General features: G+C 52.9%; 1 protein-coding gene across 5 annotated transcripts in view; it reads left to right on the top strand.

The window, feature by feature from the left end:
* The window catches only part of ZNF362 (zinc finger protein 362), a 40,665-nt gene extending 17,251 nt beyond the window's left edge, over positions 1-23,414 (top strand). For all 5 annotated transcript variants that reach the window (XM_045782161.2, XM_087858615.1, XM_087858614.1 and 2 more), the window contains 7 exons: positions 1,576-1,639; positions 1,819-2,065; positions 5,612-5,933; positions 6,735-6,959; positions 17,843-17,921; positions 18,051-18,209; positions 21,606-23,414. In XM_045782161.2, coding sequence (XP_045638117.1) covers positions 1,576-1,639; positions 1,819-2,065; positions 5,612-5,933; positions 6,735-6,959; positions 17,843-17,921; positions 18,051-18,209; positions 21,606-21,722 — 1,213 coding nt within the window. In that variant the 3' untranslated portion in view covers positions 21,723-23,414. The remainder of the gene's footprint in view (positions 1-1,575; positions 1,640-1,818; positions 2,066-5,611; positions 5,934-6,734; positions 6,960-17,842; positions 17,922-18,050; positions 18,210-21,605) is intronic.
* Positions 23,415-25,756: the final 2,342 nt, after the last annotated feature.

Raw genomic sequence — 25,756 nt, 5'->3', positions numbered from 1 at the left:
GGTGTCTGTGGGCAGAGGGAGCAGGAGAGCCCTTAGAGGGCAGGGGCTGTCCCAGCCACCCCAGAGGAGGCTACTCTGACCCTCAGCCTGGCCAGGCTCAGACTCCAAGCGGCCCCCAGGCTGGGCGTGAAAGACAAAGGTGGTTTCGTGTAGGTAACCAGCCATTTGTATGTGGTTATTTGCTCAACCAAAGACTGGGGTTTGCAAAGCAAATTCCCCAGAGGAAATGGCTTGAGCAAATCCAATTTCTAGTTTGACTCTGGCACCCAGCCCTGTCGTCTTGGACAGGTCCCTCCCCCCCTCTCTAAGCCTCAGTTTCTTCACCTATAAAGTGGCATAATAATACTCCTGTGCCTGTTTCTCAAGTAAAGATTACAAGGATAACCTATATCAAAAGTCTACTAAGAGTGTTGAGATTAGATTGTATTGAGGGTTTTTTCCTAAAACCCTCTGCCTGCAATTCCAGTAGGGGCTCCTTGGGCTTCTAGGACCAGGAAAAGGGGTCGAAGGCACTTCACTCTAGCCTTGCCTGTCAAAAAAAAACCCGTTTCACTTAAGCAACAATACTCGTAGGTATTTAGTTAGTAATGTCTGTAAGAGAAAGAGCAATAGGAGAATTTTGATGGAGAGCAAGACTGTTCAGGATGGTCCCTGTAAGTCACTTCTTGACTTACTCTTGGGTGGCAGGAAGACTGGAATCCCCTGGAAGAGTAAAATAGCTCTGAAGGCCCGTCCTTCACGCTGTTCTGGTTGAATGGCCTTCTAATTGCATGGGCCTGCCATGGAACTTGCCAGAGGTGAGGGCCACCAGTAGATTGTCACATAGTTCTAGTGAAGAGCCCCGAACTGCCCTAGCCGCAGGCCTCCGCAAGTCCCTCCTTAAGCACAGTGTGCTGACACATCCTTGTAGGTAAAATGTTGCACGTGTCTCTGCTTGTTTCTTGAAGACAGCTTTCCCGAGGTACAATTTTTTGGGTCAAAGGGCAGTAATCATTTGGGCCTCTGTAAACCATCGTGCCAAATTGCCCTTCAGAGTGGCTGTATCTGATGACCCAGGCTGCCCCCTTGTTCTGATGAGGATGTCTGCCGTTCAGGGGGCAGCAGTCAGAAGGGCAGGGATCAGGGTCGGGCAGTTGCCTCTGTTCTGTGGCCGTTTACAAAGTTGCCCCAAGACTCCCCAGTGTGTCTCTGTCTGGCGGGAGTGGGGGTGGGTTGGGGGTGGGGGGCTTCTGTGTGAAATCCATGGGTCCATGGGGTGGGCTCTGCCCCCTTGGGCCCTCCTGGGGGATGGGGATTGGTCTGCCCGAATCAGGATGATGGGGGCACTGGGAGCATAGCTGGTCTGTCTCTGACCTTTGCCCTCTGGGGCCCACGGAGGGAAACACTGAATTCCTGACTTTTCAGCCTGGAGACCTGGTTGCCCTGGCCTGGGAGGGGGTCTGCTCTGCTGCAGGGTGAGGGTCCTACGCGGGCGGGGGTCCCAGACACTGGGCCAGACTTGAGTGGGCATGGCTGATGGGAGCTTGCCCCAGGCTGGTGGGGAGGGACCCTGTGACAGTCGCTCTCTCCCTGCAGGATGGCCGAGCCTCGATTTAACAACCCCTACTTCTGGCCCCCTCCTCCCACCATGCCCAGCCAGGTAAGACTGAGCATCAAGCATCGCCCTCCAGCCGCCCTCCCCCTTTTGGAGCGGCTCTGCTTTGCCCGGGGCTTCGGCCAGGGGGGCTCGGGGCTCCCGGCTGGCGGGGGACCGGCAGCCTCGGGAAGGGGTCGGACGTGGCCCCAGCCCCCTCAGTGCCTCTCCTCTCCTGCCCGCAGCTGGACAACCTGGTCCTGATTAACAAGATCAAGGAGCAGCTGATGGCGGAGAAGATCCGGCCGCCCCACCTGCCGCCCACGTCGGCCTCGTCGCAGCAGCCGCTGCTGGTGCCGCCGGCGCCGGCCGAGAGCAGCCAGGCCGTCATGTCGCTGCCCAAGCTGCAGCAGGTGCCGGGGCTGCACCCGCAGGCCGTGCCGCAGCCCGACGTGGCGCTGCACGCGCGGCCGGCCACCAGCACCGTCACAGGTATTGCGGGCCGGGAGGGGGCGGGGCGCAGGGGGCCCGGTCCTGGGAGGACCCATCCTCCCAAATGGCCCAGACCGGGGGGGGGGGGGGGGGGCGCTGCCTGCTGGAAACTTAGGGAATCCAGAGAAAAGCCCTGACCAGACTTGTCGGGGGTGAGGGAAGGGGCCCATATGCCGGGAAAGGTTGGCTGTTAACGAGGGAGGTGCATGTGGAAGGAGGAGGGAACAGCATGTGCAAAGCGGGAATGTGTGTAGAAAGCACGAGTAGGACGGTCCGCCCAGGTGGGAGGGCCAAATGATGATGATGGCCGCTGACTCCAGGTGAGCGTCTGTGTGTGGCCAGCAGTGCTCATTTATTACCCCCAGCAGCCCTGTGGGGTGCACTGCTAGTATTAGGTTGAGCAGTCGACGGTGTCTGACTTAGGAAACAACAGTTTCATGTTCTCCCTGACGTCTCCATTTAACAGATGAGGAAACTGAGGCAGAGTCGCACAGTCAGTAGGAGGCAGAGGCAGGCAGTGTGGTTCCAGAGCCCATGTGTTCATGACCCTTGGCTCTAGATGGTCTCTAGAGAGGAAGCAGACCAGATGTGAAGGGCCCTATGGGACCTGCTGTGCAGTTTGGACTTTGCCCTGGGGAAGATTTTTAAGTAGGAAGGGAAATGCTCAGATTTGGGTTGCAAAGCTGGGGCTGGCTGCGAGGTGGGGACTGGCTTGCTGGGAGAAGGAAGGAGGCAGGGAGATCTGTAGGAGAGAGTGGTGGCCTGGATCAGGTGGTGGCAGCGGGGACGGAGAGAAGGGGACAGATCTGAGACTTGTTGAGGGGAATGGACAGGGCTTGGGGCTGGGCGGGCTGTAGGGGTGGGGAGGGGGAAGAACTGAGAGAGCAGCCCAGGCACTGCCAGGGAGGTGAAATCAGGAGGAAGAGCCGGGTGGGAAAAGAGATGAGCTCAGTCTTGGGTAGGTTGAGACTGGGGTGTCGGGGACATGCTGAGGTGGTGTCATGCGGCCGGGGCTGCCCCAATGTCTACCTTAGAGCCTGGCGGACAGGCTTTCTCTAGAGGACACTGCAGCCAGGCTTTTGTTCCTCCCCTGACTCACCCTTGCCTCCAGCTGTCTCCTCTGCCTCTCTCCTCATTCCTCCCTTCTCTCAGAGACGCCCAGGAATTATGGGACCCAGTGAGCCTCCCCGAGGCCCCAGCCACACTCTGCACATCCCCCCTTATTATGATTTTATTAAATTTATTTTTTCATTATAAAAGTAATATTAAAAAGTAATATAAGCATATTAAGGGAAATTTGGAAAAAAGAGAAACTAAGGAAAAAAACCCACTCATAATCCCCAGCTCCTAACCCAGCAGCTTAGGAGAGCCTTTTGGTTCATTTCCTTCCTTTTCCATCTTTTCTGTTTATTTTTTAATATGCGTGTGTGTTTTGCTGAGCTTGTAGTGAGGCTATGTCCATGACTTCAACTCGCTTTTCCTACTCACCGTTCTATCATAAGCATATTTAATGCTTTTTTTTAATTATAAGGGTAATTCATAGTCCTTATAGAAAATGTAGAAATTGCAGACAAGCTGAAGAGAAAAAATTAGCCCTAGTCCTACTACTGTTAGCATTTCCATATGTTTCCTCTATAATTTATTTTGTTTTATCCTTTAATCACAGATATAAAAAGTGGATGAATTCACCAGGTAAAAAATTCAAATAATATAGAAGCAGATAGACGAAGTATGAAAATCTCCTTTTACCAGAAAATTCTTGCTCCCTAGTGCGAGCCACAATTTATACACAAATTTAGTGGGGTGTGTCTTCTCAGATCTATTTCTGTGTATTAACACACACATCTGTATTGTCTGTTCCCTACATAGGAAGCTTAGGTGTGTGTTTTTTTTAAATAGATGGGTGCACACTGTCTACGATTTGCTTTTTCACCTGACAACAGCACTTTTGGGTTCTCTCTCCACCACCGCTCGGCATCTTTCCTGTTTTTGTGACTGCTCAGTCCTTCGTAGTGAGGACAGACTACATCTCTTGACACAGCCCCTGCCGAGGACAAACGGGTGGTGTCCAGTGTGGTCACGTAGAAGGTCCATCTACTCAGATCTTTGTGCTCGTGTGCAAATATTTCTTTATGGGCAATTTCTAGAAGTCCCGTTGCTTCCTGAGCAGTTACGTACGTGTGACATATTAACGGCTTGTGCCCATCAGCCCTCCCTTGAGGGTGATAAATGCGTACTCCCACCGGCAGCAGGTGACATGAACGCTTGTCCGTCTCTGGATCTTACCTTTCTCGATGGATAGACTTTTGGTTTCTTTTCAAAAGAAGCATTGTGTTAGTCACATGAAAGATACCGTTTTCATCTTTTTGTCTGCTTCACCTGATACTGTAAATGTTTCTAGGTCCCCTCGTTTTTAAAAGAATGGCTTTTATTACAAAAGTTTAGTTTATTTTTTTTCCTTTTCCCTTTTTAAAAAGCTTTTATATATATATGTGCACATATATATGTATATATATATGTATATTTATTACGTTATGTTAGTCACCATACAGTGCATCATTAGTTTTTGATGTCGTGTTCCATGGTTCATTGTTTGCGTATAACACCCAGTGCTCCATGCAGTACGTGCCCTCCTAATACCCGTCACCGGGCCAACATATGCAGTGGAATATTACTCAGCCATCAGAAAGGAGGATAAAAGCTTTATTTTATTTTATTTTATTTTTTTTATTTTTATTTATTTTTTTAAGATTTTATTTATTTATGTGACAGAGAGACAGCCAGTGAGAGAGGGAACACAGCAGGGGAGTGGGAAAGGAAGAAGCAGGCTCCCAGCGGAGGAGCCCGATGTGGGACTCGATCCCGAAACGCCGGGATCACGCCCTGAGCCGAAGGCAGACGCTTAACGACTGCGCTACCCAGGCGCCCCAAAAGCTTTTTTTTTTTTTTAAATAAGCAAACTCTGCACCCAATGTGGGGCTTGAACCCACAACCCTGAGATCAAGAGTCAAACTTTGCTTCTCTGACTGAGCCAGCCAGGCGCCCCTGTATTACAGAAGTTTTTAAAAAAAGTTCATTGTCAAAGAATCAAAGTACAGTTAAGCCAAAAAACTTAAAAAAAAAATTACTCCCACTTGTACTATCCACATGACTTTTGGTCCATCTCCCTCTCCTACTTACTTTTTCTGTGCATACATACGCTGTTTTTGTTTCGTGTGTGTGTGTTGTTTTACAAACATAATTTTTTAACGGACAGTTAATGTTCGGTAGAGAAAACTGATCACAAGGCATTGACCCCTTCCCTAGTGTTGCATGTTTCAGTTTTTTGCTGTTGCAAATAACATAGTAGTGAACATCTTTTTGTTTTTTTCCCTGTGGTTTGAAGTATTTCCAAAGTACCTCTGTTACCAATCCAATTTAGTCCTTCGGTGTGTCAGGCCTCTTACACATACACGGGCTCTCATGTAGTCACCCTGGGTAATTTACGAAGGGAAGGGGAGGCTTGGAAAGGCCTCTGCAGCTGCCCCCCCCCCGTGTCTTCCACAGGTCTGGGGCTCTCCTCCCGGACCCCGGCTGTGAGCACGTCCGAGTCAAACGCGGGCACGGGTACCAGCACCCCGTCCACACCCACCACCACCAGCCAGAGCCGCCTCATCGCCTCGTCCCCCACCCTCATCTCAGGGATCACCAGCCCCCCCCTCCTGGACTCCATCAAGACAATCCAGGGCCACGGCCTGCTTGGCCCCCCCAAGTCCGAGCGCGGCCGCAAAAAGATCAAGGCGGAGAACCCAGGGGGGCCGCCTGTCCTCGTAGTCCCCTACCCCATCCTGGCCTCAGGCGAGACTGCCAAGGAGGGCAAGACATACAGGTGGGGGTCTTGGCGGGAGGGGGTCCACGTGGGCTTGAGCCAGAGGCTCGCATCAAGGGCTGCCCTAGGAGCCCAGCAGCTGGGGCGGGAAAGAGGGACCGCAGGGGCTGAGGGTGGGTGCCAGGTCCGGAGGAGCGGGGTTCTCCTGACAAGCCCCACCCACAGCCCCTTCGCAGGTGGGCTGGGGCTGTCCTCCCACGCTGATGCAGGGCTGCTGGGGGCCTACCTCACCAGAGCCTGGAGCCAGGGGAGTCCGTTCGTCCTCCCTTCAAGCAGTGTTCTCAGCCCTCAAGTTAGAATCCTCTGGGGAGCGCTCAGAAAATGCCAGGCCCAGGACCGTACCTCCAGAAATTCTGATTTAATTTGTTGGGGTGGGGGTGGGGGGACATGCAGAGGGCCAGTCAGCCCTCTTTAAAAGCCCCCAGATGCTTCTGACATGTGGCCAGGAGGAGAACATCTTACTCTGAGTGTTACGGGCTGTGGCCCCGGGCACACCTCCCCTCCCCGGGATTGCCAGGCCTCTCTCCCCTGGGAAGTGTAAAGCGCTCCCCTGTGGCTGTGAATGCCCCCCCCCCACCGCCCCATGGAAGAGCCTTTGCCTCTCTCCAGATTGGAGGGTGTCCAGGCTGGGAGCCCGCCCCCTGGCTTTCCCCAGGCGGCCTGTGCCCCCCCCCCCCCCCCGGCTCCTCACGAGAAAGCTGTGTGTCGGGTGTGAGGTCGGTGTGTTGCGGGAGGTCCTCCGCGCTTCCGGGCGGAGGGCCGGGGGTCTTCCCAGGTGCGAATGTGCCTCTTGCCTCACAGGTGTAAGGTGTGCCCGCTGACCTTTTTCACCAAGTCTGAGATGCAGATTCACTCCAAGTCACACACCGAGGCCAAGCCCCACAAGTGCCCGCACTGCTCCAAGTCCTTCGCCAACGCCTCCTACCTGGCCCAGCACCTGCGTATCCACCTGGGCGTCAAGCCCTACCACTGCTCCTACTGTGATAAGTCCTTCCGACAGCTCTCCCACCTCCAGCAGCACACCAGGTGAGTGGCCTGCTGGTGCTGCCCCGCAGCCGGTCTCAGCTCGGCACCTGCGCCGGTGCGTGGACCTGGTAGGGGAGGGGCAACGACCTTCTCCAGGGGCCCGCTGCCCTGACGGTCAAGACCAAACTCCTTTCCTTGGCATTTGAGGCCTTTGATGATATGACCTTTATAGACCTCACTGGCCTCTGCTGTCACTACTGTGTCACCCTTCCCACCCTTCTCATCTGCCGTGTTCCTTACCTGAAACAGCCTCCCCCCTCTTTATGCTGTGTCTCTGGCCCTCTCCTGGCCATCTCTCCATTCAGCTTCTCCAGGAAGTCCTCCTGGGACCCCAACAGGCCCCTTGCATCCCCATCAGAGCAGTGGCAGGCTGTCTTGTATGTGCCGCCTTCCTTGTCCACCACCCCGAAGATACTGGGGGCTCTGGAAGGCAAGGGCTTGGTCCCCTCCATTCCCAGATCCCCATCGTGTGGCACGTAATATAGGCATCTGGGCATTTGTGGCGTAAGTAGAACTCTCTTTTATAGGGCATACGATTCATCCATTTAACAAATACTTACAGAGCCTCTGCTCTAAGATAGGCACGATTCTAGGTGCTGGGAACACAGCCATGAACAAAACAGACAAAAATCCCTGCCCTCATAGGCATACGGTCTAGTGGAGTGTGTGAAAGAGAGATTCGGGAGTATCAATGCTTTAAGGAAAGACAGGTTTTTACAGGGGAGTGCAGACATCAGGAAGGCTGACTCGCCACTCGCCAAATAAAAATACCATAGGTATTTAAAGAAACAAACCGAAGGTTACCAAGATTGCAGTTTATCCCCTCAGAGGGGAAGAAACGCAGCCCCCCGCCCCAGCCGAGGGTCGTGCCTGAGAGTGTCGCCGTGTGCTGGCCAGTGCCACTTTGTGAAAGTCAGGGGTAACGTGGTTTCGGCGTGAAGCTTGTAACGCGCAGGAAGCGATCAAGTTTTCTCTCTCTGGGGGACTGATGCGAGACAGAGAGACCCTAGTTTCTGCTTTTAGGGTTTTTTCTTGATTGTTACTACTGTTGTGGTTTTCTCCGGTATGTCCATCGTCTTTGTAGGCTTTATCGGAGGGCGCAGAATGCCTTGTTTGTCTAGTTCTCAGCCTCGGAGGCGTCATGCGTACGTCGGACAGTGAGACAGCAGTGGCAGAGTGCCTGCAGGACAAGGCCTCTGTCCTCTCGCTCCTGTGCCTCCCGAGGCGTGAGGCTGGACCACAGCCAGTTCCAGCAGTTTTCTGATGCATGTCACTACTTTGATTTTTTTTTTTTTTTTAAGTTTGGCCAGTTTTCTGGACACGGGCCTGAGGTGGTGATTAATAACCGAAGTCTTGCTGGTTGTTTGGCTGTTAGGATCAGAGCCGATGCTGCTGGGGCTTCAGACCTGACCTCTGTCAGGAGACTTCGCAGAACCCCTGGGTCATCATCTTAATCTCTGTGTGTGAAAACATTTCTTAGGATATTATCTAAGATCAGAAACCTCGAACCATGCAGGTCAGCCTTGTCGGACGGTGCCTCTCCAGCCGGTCATGGTAAGGGTCCCTTCCTTTTGCAGAACCCCCCTGGTTGTTAGTGTTTCGGCCTGGCAGGAGTAACTTTTTCTGTCACCTTAAAGGCTGGGCTTCCACGAGCCGGATCCAGTGCAGGTTCCCAGGGAGGCCACATGCCCACATGGGAAGGACGGTCCGTGTGTTACACTCTCAGGCTTGTCATGCCTAATTAAATGACATTTGTCTTTATTTTTTAATTTTTTTTAAAGATTTTATTTATTTATTCGACAGAGATAGATACAGCCAGCGAGAGAGGGAACACAAGCAGGGGGAGTGGGAGAGGAAGAAGCAGGCTCCTAGCAGAGGAGCCTGATGTGGGGCTCGATCCCATAACTCCGGGATCACGCCCTGAGCCGAAGGCAGACGCTTAACCGCTGTGCCACCCAGGCGCCCCGATATTTGTCTTTAAATGTGACATTTCTGGCATGGTCATGGTTACAAATTTGATTTACCCAATTATATCCTGTTGGGAAGGAGGACAGATTTCTACTGACCCTATTTACCAAACGAACGGCCATGAAGAGAACATGATCCCGGGAAGGCACGGTGAATATCTGTCGGCAATTGTTCTGAGCAGTTTTATAGGTGGGGCCAGTCACATGCTGTTTTCAATAAAACTATTATTTTATTATTTTTTAAAGATGTATTTATTTATTTTAGAGAGAGAGAGAGTGGGGGGGAGGCGGGGCAGGGAGGGGCAGAGGAGAGAGAGAGAATCCTCAAGCAGACAAGCAGACTCCGGGCTGAGCGCCGAGCCGACGCGGGGTCCGATCCCACAGCCCTGAGATCATGATCTGAGCCGAAATCAAGAGTCGGACGTTCAACTGACTGAGCCACCCAGGAGCCCCAATAGAGATATTATTTTAAAATTTCCTTGATAATTCATAAGTTTATATCTGTGTTAAATCTTTATAGTTTCCTTCCTCCCCCAGAATTCTTTTTTTTGTTTTCTTTTGTATTAATTTTTATTTTTTTATCACTCTACAATGCACATATATTAAAGTAAGAAAAATCAGAATTACTGTATATCGACCTCTGCACAGTACTTTAAGTATGATTTCATATAGCTTATGTTTTATTCATCCAAAGGCCTAGCGCTGCCCTTCTCTCTATTCCCCACTCTGCTGGCCTATTGCATTCTTAAAAAGTTTGATTCATCAGACATTCCTTATAAAATAGCATGATATACTCCATTAATACCTTTTTTTTTAAAATGATTTTTTATTATATTATGTTAGTCACCATACAGTACATCCCCGGTTTCTGATGTAAAGTTCGATGATTCATTAGTTGCGTATAACACCCAGTGCCCCATGCAATACGTGCCCTCCTTACTACCCATCACCGGTCTATCCCATTCCCCCACCCCCCTCCCCTCTGAGGCCCTCAGTTTGTTTCTCATAGTCCATAGTCTCTCATGCTTCATTCCCCCCTCTGTTTACCCCCCCCTTTCTTTATCCCTTTCTTCCCCTACCGATCATCCTAATTCTTATGTTCCATAGATGAGAGAAATCATATGATAGTTGTCTTTCTCTGCTTGACTTATTTCACTTAGCATTATCTCCTCCAGTGCCGTCCATGTTGCTGCAAATGTTGAGAATTTGTTCTTTTTGATAGCTGAGTAATATTCCATTGTATATATGGACCACAACTTCTTAATCCAGTCATCTGTGGAAGGGCATCTCGGCTCCTTCCACAATTTAGCTATTGTGGACAATGCTGCTATGAACATTTCCCCCAGAATTCTGAAGGGTTAGTTGGAGAGGTACCATTTAAGGAATATCTGATTCCCGGTTCAAATATAGCCTCCTAAATTGAGGATTGGAGGTGTAGATCAAAGAAGAAAAGGGTCTTCTCATATGCCCTTTAGGAATAGAAATGAACCCCACTTAAGTCACTTTCGTTGGTTTTGAGGTCATAACACCTGTTATGCTGATCGTGGATAGTTAGTCTGCTTTGCCAAGTTGTCTGCTTCTGGACGGCGGACTCTTCGATCCTGCCTCGGCCTCAGGCAGTGTCTGTCAAGGTGATGCTGTCATGAAGGCTGCGCCCCTTCATCTGTTCCCGGGAGCCTAGAGAGCCACGTGCGTGTGCTGCAGTGCTCTGCGGAGGCCACAATCTCTTGATGCCGTCGGAAGACCCCACTTCTGACCTCAAGCAGAGGCCTTTAGGCAGGTGGAACGGGGAACTGTTGATGAGCCTGAATGACCGGTCCATTTATTGTAACAATAAGCATTGATTGTAACAATCAACAATGTCAGAATGGAAGAGAATGGAGTCTTCTGTTAAGGTAGAATGCATGATCAATTTTTCAGATTAAGAACATATTTTAGGCAGCAAGGGCATTGACCCATCTTCGGGCTCTTTATCTCATAAAGCATGTGTTAGGACTGTCACTCATTGATAAGTGTAGTTAAATGTAGAAAAAACTTTTTTAAGAACATTTCTTTTTTTTTTTTTTTTTTTTTAAAGATTTTATTTATTTATGTGACAGAGAGACAGCCAGCGAGAGAGGGAACACAGCAGGGGGAGTGGGAGAGGAAGAAGCAGGCTCCCAGCGGAGGAGCCCGATGTGGGACTCGATCCCGGATCGCCAGGATCACGCCCTGAGCCGAAGGCAGACGCTTTAACGACTGCGCTACCCAGGCGCCCAAGAACATTTCTTTTTGATTTTTATTGTACATGAAAATAAATTACTGTTTTTTTTGTCTCCATTTAAAAAAGTGCACCAGTTGGGATGCCTGGGTGGCTCAGTCGGTGAAGCGTCTGCCTTCGGCTCAGGTCATGATCCCAGGGTCCTGGGATCGAGTCCCACGTAGGGATCCTTGCTCAGCGGGGAGTCTGCTTCTCCCTCTACCTGCTGCTCCCCCTGCTTGTGTGCTCTCTCTCTCTCTCTCTGACAAATCTTTAAAAAAGAAAAAACTGCACAAATATATATATATATGTATATATGTGTATATACATATGTATATATATGTATATATGTATATATATTTATATTATATAGCATATATAATTCTATATGATATGCTATGTATTTGTATAAATTACGTATTATATATAAGATAAATATGTAATACATTTTCTATATATATATGTACACCTAAAACATACAATTAATACAGGGAGATTGAGTGTCTCCTCTCTCTCTTTTTTTTTTTTTTAAGAGAAGGAGGGTGGGGAAGGGGCAGAGGGAGAGGAAGAGAGAGAATCCCAAACAGACTCCACGCCCAGCATGGAGCCTGCACGGGGCTCAGTCTCACAGCCTTGACCAAGATCATGACCTGAGCCAAAATCAAGAGTTGGACACTCAACGGACAACTGAGTGAGCTACGCTCCTGAGTGTCTCTTCTTTGGATTTGCCAGCGTTCTTACACTTGCATCTTCGTAGGACAGCTCTCACTCTAGTGTTTGCTAATTAGAAATATAGAAAATACAAAAGATTCCATCATTCGGAGCACCCCTCTTCTTATAAAGCAAAGCTGGAAATCTTTGGTGTTGCCTGGTGACCATCTAGAAAGTCCGAGAGCGTTTGGGTGTAAAAGATACTTTGATAACTTTATTATTCTGATGTGGGGCCTGGATTTGAGAAGGCTAAGGGCACAAAGTGGACAGCCTAGGCAAGTTCTGAGCATCGGTCTAGTAGAAAATAAACACAGTAGCAGGTAGTGATAAGTATGAAGAATCCTAGTTTTGGGGCTCCTAGGTGGCTCATTCGGTTAAGCGTCTGCCTTCAGCTCAGGTCATGATCCCAGGGTCCGGGAATCGAGTCCTGCCTTGGGCTCCCTGCTCCGCGGAGAGCCTGCTTCTCTCTCTGCTCCTCCCCCTGCTTGTGCTCTCTCTCTCATGAATAAATAAAATCTTTTTTTTTTTTAATATTTTATTTATTTATTCGACAGAGATAGAGACAGCCAGCGAGAGAGGGAACACAAGCAGGGGGAGTGGGAGAAGAAGAAGCAGGCTCCCAGCGGAGGAGCCTGATGTGGGGCTCGATCCCACAACGCCAGGATCACGCCCTGAGCCGAAGGCAGACGCTTAACCACTGTGCCACCCAGGCGCCCCATGAATAAATAAAATCTTAAGAAAAAAAGAATCCTAGTTTTTTTCAGAAGTAAACTTTTGTTTTAAAATAGTAATCAAGACCATGACCAAAACAGCAACACAAAATTAACAGGCCCGTGAAGGAGGGTATTTTGCTGATGTCTTGATCCAGGGATTGTTCTCTATTCCTGAGGACACGCATTTTTTTTCCTCTTGAGTGCTTTGAGTGCATAATGGTGGGAAACCAAACAAGCAACGTAAGAGGGTCCTATTAACATTAGAGACAAATTATGAGTCAGTAGACAGTGGCACCCATAATTAAACCAATGCGTCCTAACCCAGTGACAAAGAGGTGGGTGTCCCACATGCCCACAAGTCCCAGAATCCGTTAGACAAACAAACAAAAAAAGCCAAACATAAAGAAGCAACCAGATTCGAGGTTCCTTGGTTTCCTCCCGCTCCACGGAGACCCCCTCCTGCGTTTTGCTCCTCCCTAGAGAACCAGTCAGGGCATCTAATCAAATCCATCATCCCAGGGTGACTGCCAGAAACGACGGGAATAAAAGAAGGTCATGTCCAGGGCTGAGCCAGCCCTGGTCACGTAACAGAGATGGACTTAGAAACATAGAAACAGGTTGAGCAAGATTACTCTGGTTGTTGAGAAAGATGGGCCTGGGAGCATTTTGGGGGTGATGTGGTTCAGAGGAGCTGGAGCATTCTGGGGGGACCTCGTTCTGTGAAAGGACACAGCAAGTAAAGAAAAGCAGGGGATGAGCTAAGTGTCCTAGAGGTCCGGAGTTCAGGGTTGGCTCGGTGAATCATAAATACCACGTGTATTTCAAAAAGGAGTCAGCAGAACTCCGTAGTGAGGCTGGAGGTCGTGCCAACCCAGCACGTGTCGCACATAGGACAGCAGTTAGCCCAGACCTGCAGTGTCACGGTCTCGTGTCGCGAGCGGGTTAGGAAGGCAGAGGACAAGGCTCAGGTGGCTGGGTTTGCATGTTTATTCAGGTCGCAAACTGTTTCTCGCGTTTGTTTTTCTTCTCTCGGCTCTGTGACGTTGTGTACGTGTGGACCGATGCCGGTGGCGCGGGTAGGTGTCCTTTGGTTTCCTCAAGTCTGATGGCAGTCGCGGTAATAAACTCCTAACCACCACCCGTCCTTGTCAAAGGCCCTGTGCGCCTGGCCCTGCGGAGGGTGGCTCCATACGAGGTGGCCGTCGATTCGGCCCACACCGTGACTTTGTGTTTCTAAATAAGAGACAGTGAGTCTGAAAAATGCCCTGGGGACGGGGTCATCTCAGGGAAGGCTAACTGTCCCGAACTGCCCTCGATCCTGCCCTCGTGTGACTTACAAAGCACAGCGCCCGAGGTCAGTCACTATAGGGTGCCCTTTATTACCTGCGAAATTAAAGAACAAATACGAACTAACGAATCTTCAATGATCTTCTGTAAACATTGAATAAATTCTTTGTCGATTTTCACAAATTGTTTATCTTAAGTAGAACCGAGTGTATTAAAAAACTATCACTATGAAAATATTTTAGAAACACTCTTTGAATAAGTCACTGAATCCCTACAGTCCTTCCAATCCTTATTATTATCCCTGTTTTCGGGCTGCGGAAACTGGGCTCAGGGAGGCAGAGTCACTTGTCCAAGGTCACTCAGCTAAGAGGAGGTGGAAATGAGGTTCGAGCCCAGACCCCCCCAGGAGCCTGCGTCTCGGAGAGAGGAAGGGGCTGTGGCTGTCAGGCTGCGGGAGAAGCTCGGCTGGGCGGGGGGAGCCCTGGACACTGCAGAGCGAGTCTCTGGGACCCCAGGGTGGGGCTGGGGCAGTCCAGGGGCCCCGATTTCAGCTCGGCTTCCCGGTGCTGCCTGGGACCCGTCGTGAGCTCCCCTTTACCGCACTTGTGGGAGCCAGGGCTGGGTGCTCCCCTACTGAGAAGATGTTCTGCAAAGATAGGACTCTGATGTGGGAATTGAGGGCTTGGTCCTGACGTGCAGTGCAGGGATTGAAGAGCTTTGGGGCTGTTTCAGGGAGAGCATGCAGCCTGGGCCCCCATCTACCCGTCTGGCTCTCCCCAAAGTCCCTTCGGAGCCAGCCCAGTGCTGGGGGGCACACAAAGGCCGATCGGTGGTCAGAGGCAGGCTCTGTCCCAGAGGAGCCCCACTGTGACCTGGGAGGCTGGTGGGTGTGGAAACTTCCATGAAAGATTGAAGTACGTAGGGGAGGTGGGGGAGGGCCATCTGGGTCGGGCGTTGAAGGGTCCGTAGCCCTCCCTAGAGACGGGACAGCAGCATGAGCAAAGACTCGGAGGCTTCCTGGGGGCTGTGTCTGCATGTGCGTTGCGGGGAAGTTGGAAGGATGCTGGGGAGAGCAGTGGTGGTGGTGGTGGGGCTTTAGAAACCAAGGCCTTGAATGCCAGGGCACAGGGTTTGGACTCTGTCCTGGAAAAGGGACGGACCATGGCAGTTGCCAGGCAGGGCCATGACAAGGTCAAATCCCTGCACTACTGCTGTGACAGAGGCCAGGAGGGGAGAGGCTGAGGCTGGGAGTCCAGGGAGGAGGCCAGGCAGCCATGACACTTGGACTGGACGAGGCCGGAGGGTGGTTTCCCATTCAAGAGTGCTTGGCTGGGTCCCTGAGGAAGGACCTAAAGTCCTTTGGAGGGTGCTCGGTCAGTCAGTCAACAGATACTTGTGCAGTGTGGATGGCGTTGGTTATCTTGACTATACTACTGTTGACAGTGACTGACCTCACAGAGAGAACACTCTCTTTCCTTCATTCAGTCCATGACTCTCTATGTGCCTGGCCTGTCTTTAAGGCTGAGCCCGCGCCAGGCCCTGGGGTGATGGTGGTGAAGGAGACCAGGGGAGCACCTGCTCTCAGGAGTCGTCCCAGGAAACAGTGACTAGATGGGGACAAAATCCCTATACTTGGGGGGGTGGAAGGTGGACTGCAGGGGCCAGGCCGGGTCTGGGGGGTCAGGAAAGGCTACCCAATCAAGGGCTTTTATGCTGAGAACAGGAGTGTGGGTTTTTGCCAGGTGTTAGCTGCCTGGAAGAGGGGATGGCCTGGGTAAAGGGAGAGAGCTTGGGATCTAGTGGAACCAGAGGAAGGCCAGCGGGGATGGAGGCTGAGGTCAGGGGAGAGGCCCAGTGGGCGGTGAGGACTCTGGAGTGGGTATTGGGGGGGGAGTTAAAACAAAACCAATGCATGTCCTGGGGTCCCTTAGTCTCCTCTGCCACCCGATCCTAGCTGAATGAATTCCCCAGCCCTGGAGGGGAATGAGGATGGGATGAAATGGAGGGGTTGTGGCATCAGGTGGAGTCAGTCCAGATGGGCGTTAAGGTCCTTCTGTTGTAGAGACAGGATGCCGTAGCTGGGATGGTGTCCCCAAACATGTGACACCCCGAAATACGCAGGTAGAATATGGGTTCTCAACACCAGGCCAGCCCAGCTCCACTTGGCAAGTCTCGGTGCAGCCTGTGGGGTGGGCCCAGGCCTTGCACCTGAGCCCGGGCCCTGTGCTTGCCCTCGGGTCCCGGTCTCGTAGAGACAGGAGGGGCGGCCTCCCCTGCCGAGGGTGCAGCGGGGCACAGGTGTGGCGGGCAGAATCATCAGTCAGACAAGGTTCCTGATGAGAAATGAATCTCCGACCAGGATGGAGGGTGCAGAGGAGCGGGGAGGGGAAGCCAGAGCACATGGTGAAGGGCGTTGAACGACACCCTAAGGAATCTGGACTCCATCTGTGTTCGTAGCAGGCAGCCAATGACTTAGCGATGGCAGGGAGGATTCTTTATTCCAGCCTGTCCGGCATGGGGCCTGCTGCGACAGGGACCTTAGTGGATTTGACCAGTGTGTTTACAGACAGAACAGCCCAGTCAGCCAGGTGACCTGGGGCATTAGGGGAAGGAACCGGCACCGAGCGGCCAGGGCCGGGTTCTCCGTCCACCTGATGTTCGGTGGCAAAGGAGGCCAGCAAGGTTCCGGCCAGCCAGCTTCGGCTGCGCACCTGCTTGCCAGAGAGCATTTGCAGAACCGATGATGGCAGACAAGCGCAGGCTGATGGCGGGGGGCTCGCGTGGAGGACAGGGCTCCCAAGTGTGTGTGGGACAACTCGTCTGGGCCCACCTGCGTCCTCACCTGGCCTGTCAGACAAGCACGAGCAGCACCACGGACTGGAACAGGAAACACAGCCATCTGCCCTGAAGTCGTCACTCTGGAGTCACCCTCCCCGGGAGGCGCGCCCTGACCACCCTGTTTAAAATCTCACACACACACACACACACACACACACACACACACACACACACACACACCCTGGGGCATTCCTGCTCCCTCCGCCTAATTTATTTTCTTCTCACAGCACTTATTACATTCTACGTGGAATTTACTTACTTATTAGCTCATGTTTGTTGTTTGTTCCCACGAGGCAGTGGTTTTTGTCTGTTTTGTTCATTCCAAGTACCAAGCGTGGTGCCTGGCACACGGGTGCCCCGTGGAATAAATAGTTTCCTGAGCGCCGACTTTGTGCCAACACTGGGCGAAGCCCCTTAGCATGCATGGTCGAACGTAATCTGCACAAAGTGAAGGGAGGGCATATTTTTATGCCCATTTTGCAGATGAGCAAACTGAGGCTCAGGAATTTTTTTTCCCCAAGGTCACCGAGCTGGTAGGTGTTGGAGCCAGGATGAGAACCCAGGAATGGGAGGGGACAGAGGGGCTGAACTGCAGGGCCTCCCTGTCCTGCATTCTCTCAGTGGCTGGGGTGACCAGGTCGCCATCACAGACATGTCTCTGATGTGGGGACAGGGCAGGAGACAGAAACTGGGGGGCAGTCAGAGAGAAGCTTGGTTCTGAGGGAAAGAGGCAGGGTGGACAGGGAAGTTCCTTGCAAACGGTGGATCCGTGTTTTTTTCAACGGTGGTCTGCAGGCGGGTTTTGAAGAAGAAAGGGGCAGAGTGCAGCCAGAGCAAGCCGCTGCTGTTCAGCTGGAGGGTTGGGCCGTGTGTCTGGGTGGGTGCTCTGGGGGGTTGGGTTCAGCAGGGACCCGTGAGGAGCAGGAAGGCTCTGGTCACGGACTGGCAGACTGGGAGACCAGAGAAGGAAGGAGAAGCAGCAGCTCTTGCCTAGTGCTCTGGGGAGTGTGGGGAGCGGGGCCTGGGAGGCTTGGGAGCCGGATATATGGTGCAGGCCATCCAAGGCCTTGGGGGCTGGAGCTGGCCAGGGGGTGTCAGGGACTCTGCCTCACTGAGCTGCCATTGCAGAATCCACACAGGCGACAGACCCTACAAGTGCCCACATCCTGGCTGCGAAAAGGCTTTCACTCAGCTCTCCAACCTCCAGGTGAGTGCCTGCCTGCCTGCCTCTTGCCTGCCTGGTGCAAGGCTGCCCGCCCCCTGCAGAGGGAGCGAAGAAGGGGGTGGGGTTGGGGGAGCCCCACCAGGCTCCTGACCCCTGCTGTGCTCCCCACAGTCTCACCAGCGCCAGCACAACAAGGACAAGCCCTACAAGTGTCCCAACTGCTACCGGGCCTACTCGGACTCCGCCTCCCTGCAGATCCACCTGTCGGCCCACGCCATCAAGCACGCCAAGGCCTACTGCTGCAGCATGTGCGGGCGGGCCTACACCTCGGTGAGTGCCTGGGGCCCTGCGGAGCTTCTTCCTCTCCCGGGCCTCAGCCTGGGCCTCAGCCTCATCAGATCTGTATTGAGTCTCCCCACTCTCCAGACAAGGAGACTGAGGCCCAGAGAGGGGAAGTGACTCCGCAAGATCACGACGAGTGGCCAAGCCAGGGCTTCGGATTCCCAGTTCTGTTTTTGGCTGCCCTGGGCCGAGCTCCCAGCCTCCTGGCGGCCTTTAGCCTGGCTTTCCCAGGCGTGGTTTCCTCCAGGCCCTCGAACACTCAAGGCAGTGCCCCCGCCCTTTCCAGAGCCAGGGAGGCAGAGCGGCCTCTGCACTGGGGAAGCTGCAACCCCCATCTTGGCCACAAGGGGGCACAGTGACTCGGCCCAGAGCTGGCTCACCTCCGAAAGGCCTGAACAGTAGGGGGAAAGGTCATCTCATCCAGCCCCCTGTCCTGGGTGGGAATTTCCCCAAGCAGAGGCCTTTCAGCACCCACAAGAGGGGGCCTGGCAAGTCACTTGGGTGTATGTGTTCAGTGAGTGGAATATCCTGGTTAACAGAGCCCCAGGTAAACCCACACAGATCTCTGAGCCTCAATGTCCTTATCTGTAAAACGGGCGCGCTAACAGTTCTTACCTCGCAGGGCTGCTGACTGGCACAGTCAGTGCCTAACAGACGTCCGCTAACACCGTTATTTATTCACTCGGTGTTTACTGAACCCTTGTGCCAGGCGCTTGGCCATTAGGATGAATCCGGCAGACACATTCTTTGCCCCCAGGGAGGCTGGATTCTATGGCTAGAGACAGATATTAAACAAGTAACCACCGAATAAACATGGAATGACAAATCGTGGTAGTTGTTCTGAGGAGGTTAGTCAGCCTCAGCGCGTGGTAACATGTGGGCGGGGGGCCTTTTCGCTGGGGGGCTGTCCGGTGCCTTGTAGGATGTTACGACATCCTTGGCCCCTGCTCACTAGCGACCCCCCTCCCGGGCTCTGACAACCCAAAATGCCTCCAGATGTTGCCACATGTCCTCTGACTGAGAACCACAGGCCTGAAGGACCATAGACTGGTGAAGCAGCAGGGAGGCTGGAATGGATTTGGGAAGGGGACACAGGTCTCGGGTGGTGAGCCAACTGAGGGGTAACATTTCAATGGAGCCTTGCAGGGTAAGGAGGGTGAGAACCTCCCGAGCGGGGGACGGTGAATGCAGACACCCTGAGGTGGAACAAACATGGCGTGCTCCAGGAACTGAAAGAAAATTAGGTCACACGGGGCTGTGGGGCCCTGTTAGGGAGTTCGGATATTTGCTAGGTGGAGTGGGAAGCCATTGCAGGGAGGGGACTGTCTAGGAGGGTATTTTTGAAAGGTCGCTGACTGGAGGGGGCACGTGGGGTGGTCAGCGGCATGTCGGGCGCCAGCCAGGCCTCTATTTTGCTGAGTGCTGGGTTCGGCACACTGTCCTTCCCTGGAGTTCAAAGGGCAGAGGAGAGGTGAAAGACAGAGGGCAGAACCTGCAGGGAAAGGGCCCCAAGGGGCGAGGTGGGGCACCACAGACACCCAGGAGCCCCACTCAGCTGGCTGACGTTCGGCTGGTGTTGGCCTCAAGTTCTCGACGTCCGCCTCCTCACACCTGCTCCTAGGGGACGGGCCCCCGGCGTTCATGGCTGTAGTTCTAGATGGAGTCTGTCTGAACTCTGGAGGCCGGGGGCGTCCCAGCTCACCTGACCTGTGGCCCTACCCTGAACTGGGACTGAACTGGACTCTCTTGAACAAAAACAGTTACCTTTATTTTTAATTTATTTTTGTTTTTAATTAAAGTAAGCTGACGTATCTTTTTTTAAAAGTAGGCTCCATGCCCACTGTGGGCTTGAACTTATGACCCCGAGATCAAGAGTCACAGGCTTCACTGACTGAGCCAGCCAGATGCCCCAACATACATTAAAAAAAAAAAAAAAAAACAACCAACCAAAACAGTTTAATGGATTGAATTTTAAACTACTTTAATACATAAAAGAAACATTTTAGAATAGTGAACCCTCCTGTTCCCATTCGCCTCTAGAACCATCAACCAGTCTTGCCTCATCCATATCCCTATTTTTTGAAGTAAAATAGACATTATATTGTTTCATCTGACAACGTTCACTGTGTCTCTAAACACAAGGACTCCTCTTTTTGAACATATGCACAATATCTTTACAATGCACCATAAGTCCTTGATAGCATCAAATACCCAGTCTGCGTTCACATTTTTGTCTCTGGAAGGCCGGAATTTTATTTACTTACAATTTGATTTTGTAATCAAGACCCAAATAAGACCCCTACAGTGCACCCAATCCGTCTGTCTCTTGATCTGTTGGTCCCCACCCCGTCCCCCCGCCCGGGCCTTTTTTCCCTTTGCGGTGCATTCATTGAAGAGAAGTTTCCTCGTTCGGGCATTGCTGATCACTTCCCTCTGCTGGTGTTCGACAGCGTGTTGCCGCCGCATTTGACGGCTTCCTCTCCCAGATTCTGAGCAAAGTGACATTTGAGACCCGGGGACTATGTCCTGGGGGGAGAGGGGTGGCTCACCAGGTGCCCCACCTCCTCCCAGCTGAGCGTGGGGGCCTCTGGGCCTGCACGTGAGCCTTTGGGTCACCGCGCCCACCCAGTTGTGGGTGCCTCAGGTCAGACTTAGCAGAGCTTGTGGGGGCACTCAAGGGACCAGCCGAGCATGCCCAGTTTATGCTTCTGCAAGTCACCAGTCCTGCTTCTTCCCCAGGGAGGATCAAGTGGGGGTGGGGTGGGGGGGGGAGGTTCGCTGCAGTGGCCGGCGCTCCCACCACCACCCTGAATGCAGCGTAGAGACCGGGGAGGGAGTAGTCCCCTCAGCCCATACTGCGTGCTGGGAGCTCTGTCCACCGCAGCAACCCTTTGAGGTTGTGCCTTCAAGAGGAGGAAAGAGGCTTGGACGTAGGAGATGAGCTGGGGGATGGCAGAACCCAGCTCAGACCAAGGCCTCCTGCTTCTCCCTCCCTGGAGCACCAACCAGAAGGGGGCAGCCATGCTCCATCCCCGCGGCAGGCTGAGGTTCAGCCCGCATACCCCACTACAGCCTGTTGGCCTGGCCCTGGGGAAGTGTAGGTGGGCACGGCTGAGGGTTGAGCCCGGTGCCTGCCGGCTCTCCAGCTAGCATGCTGTGGGCGCAGAGTCTGGGGATGAACCAGCGTCCACCACTGGTGGCGATGCTGCACCACTAGGACTAATGCCCAGTGCCCATCTGACGCCCCAGAGCCCGGGCTGCTCACCACGGGCTGGCCCACCTACCGAGGAGCCCTCCAGTGGCCACTTGTGGGAACTGCAGCCTCCCTGCATCTCTTGCCAATGGTTGGTTGGTTTTATGTCTGAATCTCACCCCTGCCCACAGGAGACCTACCTGATGAAGCACATGTCCAAACACACGGTGGTGGAGCACCTGGTGAGCCACCACTCGCCCCAGAGGACGGAGTCCCCCGGCATCCCGGTGCGAATTTCCCTCATCTGAGCCGACCCAAGGCGCCGCCCCACCCTGCCCACTGGCAGACACAGACCCAGGCAGCACCAGGCCCCAACTTCCTCCAGGGGCCCTCCAGGAACAGCCGAGCTCTCTCATGACCTTCCTGACCTTCCAGAAAGCCTGGGCTGCAGAAGCCCTGCCCGGTCCAGCTCCGGGGGCGGCCAGGCCAACTGCAAGATTCTGGACTGTTTTGGTGGCATCCAAAGACGATCTCAGAGCACTTTGAACCTCTCTGTTGGGTTTCTTTTTGTTCCCCACCCTCCACTTGCTTCACTGTTTTTTTTTTTTTTTAAGTTTGTTTTGGAAATAACAAAAAAGATATTTATTGGCCAAGAAGTTGGTGCTGCTAAGACCGAGAAATTAAAAGAATCGGACAGATGGACACAGAGAACAAGAGGGCAGCGTGGGACCTTCTCTTGCCACAGCCTCAGGTCTTGAGGGAAGGCTCAGGCCTGGGTTTCTGGACTGCAAAGGGGACCCCCCAGGTGGGAGGGGACAGGAGGCAGCTGGAGTGAGCCATTCACCCCTAGGTGCCCAGCTCACACCTCTCGAGCTACGCCCTGAGCATTACTGAGCAGAGGGATGCAGCAGCTCCCAAGGCTGCCCAGGCTTCAGGAGGCAAAATGAGAGAGGGGCCGGGAGATCCGCAGGACCAAAGGGTGCAGCGTTGGGCTGGGCTGGGCGCAGGCCCAGGGAAATGGGGTCAGGGTGGGCTGGGTAAGACCTGGCCCTCCCCTGCCCTGAAGACCACCCCAGTCTACCTCGGTGCTGGCCAGGAAACCTATTGGCTACCTCTCCCACCATCCCAGACTGTGGGCAGGGGGGTGGGGAGGGAGTGGGCCTGGGCTTAGGACCACCCCCCCTCCAGAATTTCCTCCAGATGGGGCCGTGCCCAGGGAGGGGTTATTTGTCTTCCCTGTCATGGAGGGTGAATCCCCAGTCCAGGCCCTAGGCCCCTCAGCAGGGAAGGGATCCTCGGGGAGGAGGGTCCCAGGAGCAGACCCTGCCCTCAGCCCCCACAGACACACCCCAATCTGAAAGCCATGCGTGTCCGTGTATATAGGAACTATGTACAGAGCCCGGAGAAGCCCCCCTTCATCCCCCGGGAAAAAAAAAAAAAAACTAGACAGAAACTCATCTATATATTCTGTATCTGGAGTTCCGTTTTGAATATTAACTGTGTTATTTTTATACACTTTTTAAGCCTTAACTCGCCATTGATTTACCAGTTTAACGTTTCCTGGGGTTTTTTTTTCCCATGGGGTTCTCTGCCCCCACCCCCACCCCTTTGTTTGACTTGCGTCGTCTGATAACTCAGTATTGTAGCTTTTTGTCCGCATGTTACTACCCTGTAAATACGCTGTTATACATACTGTTAACACCCCCATTTGCTTTTTTCTATGGGACCTCCAGGCCACCATATTTAGAACTAGTTACCTTATTAAAAAAGAGAAAACAGTCTGTTGGCTTCTCAGTCTGCATTGGTGGCAGGGAGGTGAGGGCAGGTGCCCCTCAGTGCTTCAGGAAACAAGTTTGCATTATATTTAAGAAAAGGGGTGGGGAGCAAAATGAAAATCGAATGTGGGGGAAGACACTAAACGGGGCAAGAAACAAAGGAATTCCAAACCCTCTGCTCTTTGTATTTCTCTGTTGTGAAGAATAAACTGTACCCGCACCTGGGTGGCGGTGGTGTCTGGCGTGCTCTGTGCGAGGGCGGGGCTGGGGGGCACCTTTCCATTGCTCCTCTCCCCTCCCCCGCCCCCCCAGACTTGGGGAAGAAGGGAAATGGCGCCTTACTGTGGGCTGGCCTCACCCCAGCTGCTAAGCCGAGTGCTTGGTGTTGGTTACCCTAAGCCCCCTGTGAGGGGGCAGCAAACCGAGAGGGGTTTTTTTTGCTGAGGATCATGCTTGAATTCAGTGGCAGGACTCAAGTTTCACCCAGGTGTGTCTCATTCTGAATGAAGCCTTTTTTGGACGTATGGGGTTCACCAGTGAGGTTCACAGCCCCGGCTCCCAGAAGGGCGGCCACATCCCATTACCCTGCCCACCTTGGGGGTCCATTATGAGTGCCCCCTGACTTGTGGAAGCAATTCTAGTGATTGAGAGAACCAAGAAGACCCCTTCACATACACTTTCCCCATGTGGGTCAGTTTTGATTGCCTGAGAGGGAAATGCAGGAATTAATCCCCCAAAGTTTATCAAGGCTGGTCCTCTGCCAGGCAGCCTTAGAGAAACAGAAGTGATTCTCCCAAGGGTCACCATGGAGCTCACCTTCAGGCATTCACTCTGAGCCCTCGCAGGCCTTGCAAGTGATAGAAAGCCCAGCCCAAACAAGGATTTATTGTCTTACATGACAGGACAGTGCAGGTGCCAGGCCAGCCTCAGGGGTCAGTGGTGTCTCCAGCTCTCCACCTGGCTGTGTTCTCAGAGCTGGTTTCATCCTCGGGCTCCTGTGGGGTCAGCAGCTCCAACCTCACAGACCCCAGATTTCCAGCAGTCAAGCCTGTGTCTTTCTCCCAGAAGCCCCAGGAACAAGTCTAATTGGGTCTTCCATAAAGGCGATGTGATTGGGACTGGGTTACATGACATCCTCGAACCAGTCACTGTGACCAGAAGGCCTGTACTTGATTGGCTCAGACCTGGAGCCCGCGCTCTGAGCCCGGAGCAGAGGGTGAAACTCCAATCTGCAGTACATCTCCCCAAGAGGAAACCAGACGGGTTAACACTGGGCAGGGGAAATCGGTGTGGAGTAGCCAGGTACATGTTTTGGGTAACTTCACAGGCCTCATTGCCTTCTCTGAAATCCACCTGCCATAGCCTGTTATGCAGGGAGGGGGTGGGGCCCGGTGGCCATGTTTGTGTCACATGACCCGGCCCCAGCCACAACCGATTGGCCAGCGATGGACACCTGACTCCGCCACCGGAGCCCTAGACCAGCGCTACCAGTGGCACCAGTGGTGTGTACTGGCAGTCCTGGTTCAGGAGAGTGGACTGGGCATACCTCTTCCTAACTCCACATTCAGTGAATGTGTTTGAAATCAGCGCTGGTGGGATTCGTACAACAGAAACTGGCAAAGGCTACACATGGGGGCTTTCTTGTCCTTGGAAGAGCCAATTGCTAAACGTTTACCAGCACAACGCTGGCTGACTCTCCAACCAGCCTCGCCAGTCCATGGATTAGAGATAAGTTAGGAGATGGTGGACTCCTGAACTGGAAGACCCTGTGGTCCAGGGGTTGGGATGTGTGTTGGGCCAGACATAAGCAGGACAGAGGCAGAGATAGAGAAGACTGAGAGCCTGAGTCAGACTCAGCTCCTGACTTCCCGTCTCCGTTTTCTGGCCAGATTTAATTTCCTGCTTGTTCTCACATCAGAGAGTTTATGTTGCCAGAAGTGCAACAGGGAGCAAGTTACATACCTAACCTCTCTGTGCCTGATTTTCTTATATGTAAAATGAGGGAAATAATAGTAACCAATTTGTAGGGTGGCTGTGAGGATTAAATGAGTCAATACATGTCTAATGCTAAGAACTGTGCTTGGTACATAGTTAAGTACCAGTAAATGTAATTCTGACTGTTACTATTTGACGTGGCCTTGGTCAGTCTAAGTCCCTTATGATCAGTGAACCCTGACTAGACAGCTGATGATGTTTGGCAATTTCTGGGGTGGCGTCTGAGCTGGCCTGCAGGGTGGGGCGGCAGGGGCAGGTGAAGATTTGACATGCAGAAGCGACGAACGGAGGACTGGGAGTTTGCTTTTCACCTGCTCTCCTGGAACCTCTCAGGAGCTTCCCCTGCCTCTGAGGACCCCAGCAGGTGCTGAGGACAGGGTTGATCAACAGTGACACTCACTGATGGAAGTGGCTGCAGAAAGAGCTTAGCCCCGCCTGCTACCTCTGCTTCTGCCCCAAGTCCCTCTCATGCTCCCACCCCCACCAAGGGTCTCTGGGTAAGACAAAGGAGGGAAACACTCCCAAGAGGTCGTCTGCTCCACACTGCAGCTTCCCTGACCCATCCCCATCCT

The sequence above is a fragment of the Ursus americanus genome, chromosome 33, assembly GCF_024610735.1.
Source record: "Ursus americanus isolate L20-20 chromosome 33, mUrsAme1.1.p, whole genome shotgun sequence".
Taxonomy (NCBI): Eukaryota; Metazoa; Chordata; class Mammalia; order Carnivora; family Ursidae; genus Ursus; species Ursus americanus.
This window is presented reverse-complemented; position numbering and strand designations above follow the sequence as displayed.